Source organism: Tenrec ecaudatus, chromosome 12 (genome assembly GCF_050624435.1).
Source record: "Tenrec ecaudatus isolate mTenEca1 chromosome 12, mTenEca1.hap1, whole genome shotgun sequence".
Taxonomy (NCBI): Eukaryota; Metazoa; Chordata; class Mammalia; order Afrosoricida; family Tenrecidae; genus Tenrec; species Tenrec ecaudatus.
The window spans coordinates 35248600-35260668 of record NC_134541.1 but is presented as its reverse complement, the minus strand read 5'-3'; the positions used below and the strand labels follow the sequence as shown (position 1 = coordinate 35260668).

The 12069-nt window shown below is 38.1% G+C and overlaps 1 protein-coding gene across 1 annotated transcript in view; it reads left to right on the top strand.

The window, feature by feature from the left end:
• RNF24 (ring finger protein 24) overlaps positions 1-12069 on the top strand; it is an 82323-nt gene that overhangs the window by 58487 nt on the left and 11767 nt on the right. Inside the window, exon 2 of the mRNA XM_075563957.1 lies at positions 5274-5423. Within this exon, the coding sequence (XP_075420072.1) occupies positions 5281-5423 (143 nt within the window). The 5' untranslated portion in view covers positions 5274-5280. The remainder of the gene's footprint in view (positions 1-5273; positions 5424-12069) is intronic.

Below are 12069 nucleotides of genomic sequence, written 5' to 3'. Positions count from 1 at the left end.
TTCATGAGGGAGGGGGAACAGGGAGGGAGAGGGGAAAATGAGGAGCTGATGCCAGGGGCTTAGGTGGAGAGCAAATGTTTTGAGAATGATGAGAGCAATGAATGTACAAATGTGCTTTACACAATTGATGTATGTATGAATTGTGATCAGAGTTGTACGAGCCCCTAATAAAATTTCTTTTTAAAGTCATGAAAAAGGACAGATAGGCACAAAGAACATAGAGGAAACACAGACAAAATTCACCATTAGAGAGAGGGCAACAGTAAATGCCAAGATACTGAGCTCAGGTTGGGACCTGGCAGTTCATTGTCTTGCCGTAAGAAACAGTCTAAATGTTGCCAGACTGGAAATGTCAGTTGTTTAAAACTAGGCTTCTTGGAGAAATTAGGTAAAAAGCAGCTTCCAACAGTTCATGGAAAACTCACCTTATCTTTTCATTACTTTTTTTTTCCAGGCATTTTTTGAAGCCCCCTTATTTGCAGATAAGGTGGTGCACCTTGGAGACAGGCAGTGAAGGGAAAGAAAGCAATATAAGGAGAGCATGAAGGACCTGTAGAGGTTAGCCATTGTGCTGCTGAACCTCTTAATCAGCAATTCAAACCCACCAGCTGATCTGCAGGAGAAAGATAAGGCTGTTTACCACCTAAAGAATTAGAGTCTCCATTTATAGAGGTCTAAATAAAGGCATGTACATATGCAAATGTATTTATATGAGGATGGGGAAATAGATCTATGTGCCTATATTTATAGGTTTAGTATTAAGGTAGCAGAAGTACATTGAGCCTCTACTCAAGTACTCCCTCAATGCAAGAATACTTTCTACCTTCTATTAAATTGGCATTCTATGATGCTCACCTTCCTGACAGAACCGCTGAAGACAAAGCGAGTGAATAAGCAAATGTGAAGAAAGCTGATGGTGCCTGGCTATCAAAAGGTATAGCGTCTGGGGTCTTAAAGGCTTGAAGGTAAACAAGTGACCATCTAGCTGAGAAGCAACAAAGCCCATATGGAAGAAGCACACCAGCCTGTGTTATCACGAAGTGTCAAAGAGATCAGTTATCAGGCATCAAAGAACAAAAAAATCATATCATTGTGTGCTCACCTCCATGATATGATCGCTGAAGACAAATGGGTGCATAAGCAAATGTGGCGAAGAAAGCTGATGGTGCCCAGCCATCAAAAGATATAGCGTCTAGGGTCTTGTAAACAAGCGGCCATCTAGCTCAGAAGCAACAAAGCCCACATGGAAGAAGCACACCAGCCTGTGCGATCACGAGGTGTTGAAGGGATCAGGTATCAGGCATCATCAGAACAAAAAATCATATAGTGAATGAGTGAGGGAGTGCTGAGTGGAGACCCAAAGTTCATTTGTAAGTCACTGGGCATCCCCTTACAGAAGGGTCTCGGGGAGGAGACAAGCCAGTCAGGGTGTGATGTAGCAATGATGAAACATACAACTTTCCTCTAGCTCCTAAATGCTTCCTCCTCCCCCACTATCATGATCCCAATTCTACCTTACAAATCTGGCTAGACCAGAGGATGTACACTGGTACAGATAGGAACTGGAAACACAGGGAATCCAGGGCAGATGATCCCTTTAGGACCAGTGGTGTAAGTGGCGATATTGGGAGGGTGGAAGGAGGGTGGGTTGGAAACGGGGAACCAATTTCAAGGATCTACATGTGACCACCTCCCTGGGGGACAGACAACAGAAAAGTTGGTGAAGGGAGACATCAGACAGGGCAAGATATGACAAAATAATTATCAAGGGTTCATGAGGGAGGGATCAGCGGGGAGGGAGGAGGAAAAATGAGCTGATGCCAGGGCCTTAGGTGGAGAACAAATGTTTTGAGAATGGTGAGGGCAATTAATGTACAGATGTGCTTTACACAATTGATGTATGTATGGATTGTGCTAAGTGGTATGAGCCCCTAATAAAACGATTTTAAAACATTTTAATGATTTGGGAAGTATACTCCTACGTCTATTTCCTGCAAAAACTTGTCTAGAGTTGGTATTCTTTAAAATTTGGTCGAATTCTTTAGTGCAATCATCTAGACATAGAGTTTCCTGTTTGGAGAATTTTTAAATTGCAGATTCGTTTTCCTTAATAGTTATTAGAGCTATTCAAATTATTTCATATTGGGTGAGTTGTGGTAGGCCATTCTTTGAATAATTGGTCATATTTATGTTGTATGTACATAAGTTGTCTTGTCTCTAATGTTAAATCCAATTAAATTCTTAAAATTAGTGATGTCTCATGTATGAACTGTGAAAAGAATTGTATCAGCCCCAATAAATTGTTAAAATAAAAAAAAAATTTTTTTTAATTAGTGATGTCTCTCTATATATATTAGTCTTGCTAGAAGTGTGTCAGTCCTAAGGATCTTTTTAAAAAACCAATTCATCCTTTATTTCTCTATCATTTTTGTTTCCAATTTCATTGGAGTTTTGCTGTTAGTTCTATTCCTCTACTTGAGTTTATTTTGTTCTTTTCCTAGATTTTTGAAGAAGGAACTTAAAGTATTTAGATTTTTTTATTCAGATTTTTAAAGTATGTATACACTTAATACTGAATTTCCTTCTCAGAACTATGTGCCACAGATTGTAAAAGGTTGTTTTTTTTCATTTTGAATCAATTCGATGTTGTGTTTTCCTTTTTCTTGAGACCTCGTTTTCCACACATGAGTTCTTTAGAACTGAGTTGTTTTCAGGTGTTTGGAACCTTCGTTGTTGTTGTTAACTTTCTTTTCCTGTCCATTGTGTATGTGTATAGTTAGCTTGCACACTCTGTGTGACTTCAGTTTTTCAGAGTTTCTTTAGGTTTGTTTGAGGCCCAGGATGATCTATCTTGATTGAGTTTTCCTTCATCCTCTCTGATTTTCTATCTAGTCCTGAGTAAAAGCATGTGCTGTGTCAGAACCAGCCCAGAAAATGGCCAAATCTCAAAGGTAATTAAGTTTTGAGGGTAGTCTCTATGGGATGAGGCTGTTCTATTCTGGTATTAGTTATTAGAGGCTGAAAATTAAAGTAATAAGATGATTTAGGTCTCAGATCCAGTTAGTGAAGCATCTCGGTGGTGTTTACAGTGTAAATATGCTCCTGTGGGAATCAGCAAGATCTAAGATCATAAAGATCTGTGAACATTTTTTAATTGACCAGGCATAAATGAATGCAGAGGTGTCATATTGTTTGGTGGGTTTAGTTTAGTTTTGATCTTGACACTGGTCGTAGTTTTAACTCAGTTGTCAATCTGTGACCTTGGGAAACAGGCCTGGTAGGAGCTCTTTATTTTGTAAGAAATCAAAATGAAAAAAGAGGACCTGATGCAAAGGGCTTAAGTGGAGAGCAAATGCTTTGAAAATGACTAGGGCAAAGAATGTACGGATGTGCTTTATACAATTGATGTATGTATATGTATGGATTGTGATAAGAGTTGTATGAGCCCCTAATAAAATGTAAAAAAAAAAAAGCACAGCAAATTTGTATGATTACTATAAAATGTTTTTATTTAAAAACACAAAAAAAATCAAAATGACAAGGTTCTTTTTCTGGCAAGAAGATGTGATGAGCTATATCTCTCTTCTCCCAGCTAATCTTTCTGTATATTGTATTATCTAAAGAAGGGAGCAGGTGGTGTGGTGGCGCTGTGGATTGAGCATTGGGTTGCTAACCGGGAAGTGGGTGGTGAAGGTCCCCCAGCTGCTCTGCAGGAGAAAGAGGAGGCTGCCTGCTCCCATAAAGATTTATAATTTCAGAAATAGAAAGTGAATCCATTGGCAGTGGGTTTAAAGAGGGAAGCAACCTCAGTTCCTGAAATTTTAATTACCAGGGTTAGGGGAATAATCCTAGATAGAACCTTTTTTAATATTTAAACAACATTTGCTGCTTTCTAATTATAAAAGTAATCCAAAAGAAAGGCAGTAGCGCAATTAAAAGGTCCCTGGATGGTGCAAACAGTTTTCACTTGGCTACTAATCAAAAGGTTAGCGGTTCAAACCCAACTGCAGCATTGCAGAAGAAAGGCCGGGAGAGTTGGTTCCATAAAGATTACACTCAGGCAAACCAAATGTCACGCAGTTCTACTCTGTAACACAATTTTTAAAAACTCAATGCCACTGAGTGTCTTCCAACACTTAGTGACCCTATAGGACAGAGTAGAACTGTTCCTTGGGATTTCCAAGACTTTTACAGTTTTATGGGAGCAGACAGCCTCGTCTTCCTCCTGTGGAGTGACTGGTGGATGCCAACTACAGACTTGGCGGTTCGTTAAGTGCTTAACCAACAACACCACTAGGGCTCCTTCCTCAATGACCGTGGGTTAGAACATACAGGCCGAGCACACTGGCGATGAATTAGTTACAAGCACATCGCTCATACATACTCGGCTAGGCAAGTATCTTTGTAACCTTGGGTTTCCTTTTCTACAAAATGGGGAGAAATTATAGAAATTTAATGTGAGGGTTAAATAAAATAATACCAGTAAAATGCTTAAAATAGACTACAATTTAACACATTTTAAAAGCTCACTGTTTTGACTGTCATTTTAATTGTTGAAAATAATATTAAAAATATAAAAATGACAGCTGCAAGCAACTGTTAACTTTTTGATATCTTCTTTTTCAAACTTTTTGCCTAATCTGCACAAATACACACATACATATATGTACACACGCCATGTTTCACTTTTTACAAAATTGAAATCATATTTCATATACAACTTATATCCTACTTAATTTGTCATTCATATCTTTATATTTTTCTTGACATTCAAATGTTTTGAAAATGTAGATTTTCATGGCCTCATCACTTTATACCATAGAACTGTGCATAGTGAATTAATCATTATCTCTTTGTGAGATTTTTAAGTTTCTTCTTCTTTTTTGACATTTAAAAGCTATTGCTGATAAATAAAGGCTGAGTTAAGAATTTTAAAGTTTGAAAAATCAAGAATTGCTAATACACAATTTCTTTGAAATTGGAGTTTTCCGTGGTTGTAGATTACTATCATTGTTTCAGTAAAATACCTTTTAGGGTATGAATACAACTTACAGAGCTATTTATGTAGCCTTCCCAACCTGGGGCTAATACCAGGTACCTAGTAAGACTCAGGATTTGTAGGTGATCAGTGCTAAGCATATTATCATTTCGTCAATCATAATTGTTTCAACTTATGAGAAAACATTGACTTCTCCTTGTTTACAAAAGCAATGCAACTTTGGTCTTTGGTCTTAGGCCCTAATTCTTTTTCCACTCTTTTCCTTCTCTCACAGTTCATCCATGAGCTCGGATTTCCCACATTACAATTTCAGGATGCCCAACATTGGATTCCAGAATCTGCCTCTCAACATATATATTGTGGTTTTTGGCACTGCTATATTTGTCTTCATCCTGAGTTTACTCTTCTGTTGCTACTTGATTAGGTAATTGATTTCCATTGTTTGTTATTTCAAAGATATTTTAAAGTCAGAAAATCAATTCTCTTCCCTTGGATTTAGCAAAAGGTTTATAAGTACATTAATGAGTGCAATTTCTAAAATTAAGGGGTAGTTTAGCATTCTAATTCTCTGTGAGTATTAATCAGTAAAACACCTTTACCTAATCCTTAATCCCATCTAACGATAAGTATTTTACTCCATAGGAGACATTTACATTGCCTTTCCCACTGATTTAATCTGTTGTCCCCAGCTTTGAAGGTGTTAGCTAAAGTCATTAGGTCCCAAAGACAAAGACCAAGCCTTTAAAAAATGTCTTCTGGTCTCTTAAGGAAGAGTTTTGGCGATGTTCTGGGTTAAGCTGGACAACAGTTCAGTGGCAGTGGTTTGGGGCTTGGGGCTTTTGGGGGGAGGTCTCAAGATTTTAAGTTTCCATTAGTTCGTCACATTGATCAGATTTTCATGTGATTGGTTATCTGCAAATAACACTAAAAATCCCTAAAGCTCTATAGCACATGGTTTCTGATTTTCTGACAAGTAATTTTGTATTCACCATAGAAAGGTCTTTTCTAAAATTCTCACAAAGTCTTATATAGATATATTGGCTGCTTACGATTTTCAGATTTTGCTCAGAAAAAAAAATATTTGAGGCTAATACAACTAAAGTATTAACAGGGAAAGTTTAAAAATCTGTTTGTTTCTAGAATTTCTCATTTTCCTTTGTTGCAGTTAGCAGCCATGAAGTCAGCCTCTGACTCACAACCGCTCCCTGTGTTCCAGGAGTAGCGCTGCCCCCGAGGGTCTCGTGCTGTCCTCTGGACCTTTCTTCCATAGAGCAGCTGGCTGGGCTTGATCCACCAACCTTTAGATTAATGGCCAATCACAAACTCTTTGTGCCATCCAGCCTTTGTGGGACTGAATATTTTCATGAATTTGATTCAAGTACATTTTTTTAAAAGTCAATGTTTAATCCGTTTTACATAAGTATTCAACATTTCTTTTAAAAATAAGGGATCAACCATGGCATAAGCAGGAAAGACCTCAAGCATTAAAACTAAATTCCTGTTTTCAGACCTGCTCTATTTCTTGATCATTTCCCTACAAACGGTATTCAATATATGAATTTAATATTTTAAATTTAAAAATTTTTGGAGAGTACAAAAATAATACAAAATATAATAAAGAGAAAATATTCATTAAGGATTGATGTAAACCATCAAGTCGATTCTGGCTACGTGACAGAGCAGAATGTCCTCATAGGGCTCCTAGTCTGTAAGTAAGCTGTAGGGAAGCAGATTGCTAGGTCTTTCTTCCATGGAGCTACTGATGGGTTTGAACCACCAATCTTTCCACCAGTCACCTGAAAGAAGGATTAACATTCATAAGATAGTTAATCCTAGAATGTATGACTCCTGGGATAGCTTTGTTTTATCTTTGTGGTGTTCGTGTTTTATTATAACAGAGATTTAAAATACAATTATGTATAATCAGAAAAGCCGGTGTTCAAACATTTGTATAGTTCTCTTCCTAGTCATTGGCAACATCTGTAAGTTTTAACCTTGATCTTTCCTTTTCTGGTGATTCTACTTTGTTCCCTTTAGTCCTTCAAATGTTAAGCTTGAATTTAATAAGTTATTTATAATCCCTTTGGCGATCCCAAGGTTCAATTCCTCCCAAATTACTTAAACCCATCTTTTTATAATAACCTACTAGCACCTTCAAATGTATTGTTTTGGGCAAATCTGCCTTAAAATGCTTGAGAGGACTAAGGTGCACCTGACCCAAATCATGGTATTTTTAATCACCTATATGCATATAAAAGCTGGACAGTGCATAAGGAAGACTGGAGAATTGATGCATTATGGTGCTGGTGAAGAATATTGAAAATGCCATGGTATGTCAGAAGAACAAAGAAATCTGTCTTGAAAGAAGTCTAGCCAGAAGACTCCTGAGAAGCAAGGATTATAAGACTTCTTTCACATAATTGGGGCATGTAATCAGGAGGGACCAATCCCTAGAGGAGAACATTGTAGCTGGTAGAGAATCAACAAAAAAGAGGGAAGGAAGGACTCAACGGAAGGGACTGACACAGTGATTGCAACATTGGACTCAAACATAGCAACAAGTGTGCAATGACATTGGACCTGGGCAGTGATTTGTTCTGTTGTGCATAGGATCGCTATGAGTTGGAACCAACTCGATAGCACTTAACAACAACAAATAGCAACTTCTTGGTGGCTTACACATTGGGCTGTTAACCCCAAGGTCAGCAGATCAGAACCACCAGCCCCTCAGCTGAAGAAAGATGAGGCTCTCTACTCCTGTACAGCTTCAGAAACTCAAAAGATCAGTTCTGTTCTGTCCTGTAAGGTCACCATGAATCAGAATCACCTCAATGGCAGAGAGTTTGAGTACCTTCCATCAGTCAGAATTGTAGGAGAAGCATACATTAGGTCTAACGTGACACCCACCACCAACCAGACCTTTACACACACTATCCAGAATCAGTTGAATGCCACAACAAACATAAAATATTCTAATTTATGCTTATTGTTCATCTCTTTCCTGAAATGGACATTTGTCTCTTCTCTCTTCTGTATCCCAAACACCCAGTACCTGGCATAATATTAGGCACTCAGTAAATATTTATTAGGTGAATAAGTGAATGGTTTCTAGGTGCAAGTAAATAAATAGGCATAGACTGAAAAAATTTCAGGTAGCAACACAATCAGGTTATTTAGAGACATGGAAGTAAATAGCAAAATCAAGTGGAAAAATGGGAAAAAATGGTTGTCCTTGAAGAAGAGAGCAGAAGATGGCTGTTGTTTTACTAACCTTTTAGAAGTAGACATGATTTTAAAATGTGTAAATTATAACTCAGCTATGATTAAAATAAATAAAAGTAGAGAACATTTTAATTGATTACCTAATAGAAATTATAAGGCCTTGAACCAAGATAATGGCAGTGGATTGAGATGACAGAAGAGAGTATGTTTTGATTGTGACAAATAGTGGGGCAGGGAAAATGCACTGAAATTGATAGCGAGCATTAAGACAAGAAAAGGAAAAGTTTAGACTCTTTCCTGAGCTTCTGGGTTAGGCAGCTGGATTGCCCAGGTAGTAATCCCTTCACAGTGATAGAAAATGCATTGGCAACTTCAAGGTTCAGGGATGCAGGATTCTGTTTTAGACAAGGCAAAACTGAGTTCCCTATATAAGAGAGATGTTTTGATGTTTCATTGAAGATATGAGTCTAAAATCTACAAGAAGTCTGATCTAGAAATAGGTTGTACAAGACTAGGTGTAACTGCAACCTAGAGTGTCCCTTAGGGAGACTATTAGATTGAAATCAAATGGATCTGGGACAAACCCTTGGGAAAAACTGATATTTAAAAAGAGCCTAGAAGAGAACGTGGGATAGGAGAAAAAGCTTGAGAGAGGAGTCCCATAAAAAGGGGTTCAGTTTTTAAAAAGGGGTTCAGTGTCAGCTGCTGCTCCCCAGGCTAGAGAAGTGCCTGTTGCATGTAACAGTGAGGTTCGTGTTGATAACCTCAGTTAGGACCGTTTCAGTAGCAGGAGGCAGAGGGTGATGGAAAACAGGCTCCAATGGGACAAAGCGGGACCAACCAGTGAGAAAAGCACCTCTTCGTAGAAGACTCCTGGCCTGAGAAAAGATTAGATTGGAAGTGGGGGTAAGGAGAGATGCTATAGAAGAAGGAAAGTATTTTGGTGTGTTGTTGTGTTTTGTTTGTTAACAATTTTATATTGATTGAGATGGTTGTTGAGGATTTCTCAGAAAGGATAAATTGGTAAGAAGGGACACATTCAAGAAAGGTAAAGAATAAAACTCGATTCTGGCTCTTGAGATAGGAGAATTGCCCCTGTGGGTTTCCAAGACTGTAAATCTTCATAGGAGTAGAAAACCTCATTTTTCTCCCCATTCTCCTAAAACAGAGATAAAGTAACTAAGGAGCCTTGCTGGTGCTGTGCGCTAAGCATTGGACTGCCAACCCCAATATCTGATGTTCAAATCCACCAGCCGCTCCAAGGGAGAAAGATGAGGCTTTCCACTCCTGTAAAAGTTTACAGTCTCAGAAACCTTATGTGGGGTTAGAAGGCACTGGGTTTGGTTGGGTTTGATAAAGAGTGATACATGTGTAGGTATGTGGATTGAGAGCCGGAAAATTAAATACCTGACATTGGAAGAAAAAACACATTTTTTCTGTTGAGTAAAATATGCAGTTGACAACAATGAGGGAGAGATTGATAGTAAGCTTGGAGAGAGTGGCAAGAGTTTGAAGTGACCACTGTGTGGAAGATTAGGATGCTGAGCAATGAGGGAAAAACTGAGAAAGGAGACCACAAACTACAACGTGGCTTTATCCTTTTCTCCAGCACTGTTCAGTGTTGTTCACTCAACCCTCTTATATACTTACTTTTTAAGTGATCAACGTTTATTCAGCATTTCCTAGGGTGCCAGAAGATGACCCCCCCCCCCATCAGGTTGGTAGGCACTCAGAATATGACTGAGAAAATGCTGCCTTCTCAGAGTAGAGCGGACCTTCACGGTGGAGATGGAGTAAATCCTTCTTGACCTTCATTTGCTGATGGGGCATGACTCAAAATGAGAATAAACAGCTGGAAAGCATCGATTAATAATAGGAACTTAGAATATACAAAATATGAATCGTAAGAAAATTGTCAGAAATGAAGTGGAACACATAAAGATCAGTAATCCAGGTGTATTAGGGAGCTGAAATGGACTGATTTGAATCAGAAAATCATGTGGTTTATCATGTCAGGAATGGCAGATTCCAGGGGCATGGTGTCATATTCTTGATCAAAAAGCACATTTCAAAATCTGTCTTGAAGCACAGTTCTGTCAGTGATAGAATAACATCTATGTGCTACAAGAAATCCAATCATTACAACTGTTCAGATTTACACACCAACCACTAAATTATCTCAGGGGCAAACAACCTGCAAGACGCACTCTAGAAGAGGCTGATGGGGGCCACAGACAGACAGAGCACTGTGACTCCTGGGACTGATAGGACGCCAAGGCTGGGGTGAGTCAGCAACTGAATTCAGTTTAGAGTCGGATTGGGTCGTGGACATGGTCAGCCGCTCAGTAAAGTTGGAAGGGACTGTTGGTGTTGAATAAACCTATCCAGAAGGAAATAAATTCATATGTAAGAAAGACCGAAAATGAATGACTTAAGGTTCTCTTTCGTGAAGCTCAAAACAAAAAAAAACCAAAAACAGCCAATTCAACCCAAAGGAAAGGAAAAAGAGGAAAATTTAAAGGTAAGCACATAAGCTTTAATGTTAGAAAAATAAATGTATACCAGATAAATCCATGAGCCCCAAAGTTAGTTCTTTAGAAAGATTACTAGTGTTGATGAATTCCAGGAAAAACAGTCAAGAAAAAGAGAGAGGAAACATAATTAATCATATCAGAAATGCCAAAGAGAACATTGCTACAACATTACAAGATTATAAGAGGATATTATGAACAACTTCCTTCCAGTAAATTTGAAGTTAGTAAGATCTCTAGAGGAAATCTGTTTGTTGTTAGGTGCCATCAAATCAGTTCCAACTCATAATGACCCTGTGTACAACAGAACGAAGCACCCATCCTGCACGAGAAGATGTGGTTTATCAAAGTTGAGAGAATAAATAGGAAATATGAATAATTATACATCTGATAAGATAATTGAATGTGTCATTAAAATATTCCCACAAAGAAACTGGAAGCCCAGCAACCTCATCAGTGAATTCCTCCAAACATTCAAAGAATAAATTAGTTTTACCTGATTTTTTTCTACGGAAGTCAAGAAAATACTTATCAACTCATATAATAATGGGGCCAGCATAACTTTGATACCAAAACCTGGCAAGGATATTATCAGAAAGGAAATTAGAAACTGAAACTACCTCCTGAGGTCACTTTTAGCTCAATCACAGAGTGGCTCACAAAACAGAGTATTTATTACCTGTGAGTAGGGGTGCTCCTTTGTGAAATCACCAAATGAGACCAATTGTCAACAGTTATTTCAAAGATGGGAAAGTAAATGGGGCGGGAGCATAGGGAAGCTAGATGATAGGAAATAGAACAACTAGAACAAACATAATGACAGTGTTCACACATTGTGCAGAATGTAACCAATCTGCATGGACCCTGACACCAAAAGCAATAATATTTTTAAGGAAAAACAGGAATGATAGGCCAGTCTCTCATGAATAAAATATTAGTAAATCCTATTCAAGAATGTACCAAAAGGACAGTACATCACACCCAAGTGTAGTTTGTTCCAGGAATGAAGCTTGCCTTCAAAAATCAGTTTTACAATATACCACATTAGTAAAAGAGGACATAATATGGGGGAACTAAGAGTAGAATGTCTTCTGTCTGATTAAAGGTATCCACCAAGAACCTAAAACCCCTCACGGGCCATAGTGACGACTGGTCGTTTTCCTTAGAACTGAAATGAGATAAGCACACTGGCAGTATCGCCTGCTCTTTAGCTCTCTACTGGAGGTTTTGCCAGTGCAAAATCAGAGAATGAAAATATGAAATGATAAAAGCAAAGAAATAAAGGTGGGAAATATATTAAGATTACAAAGTCAAAAA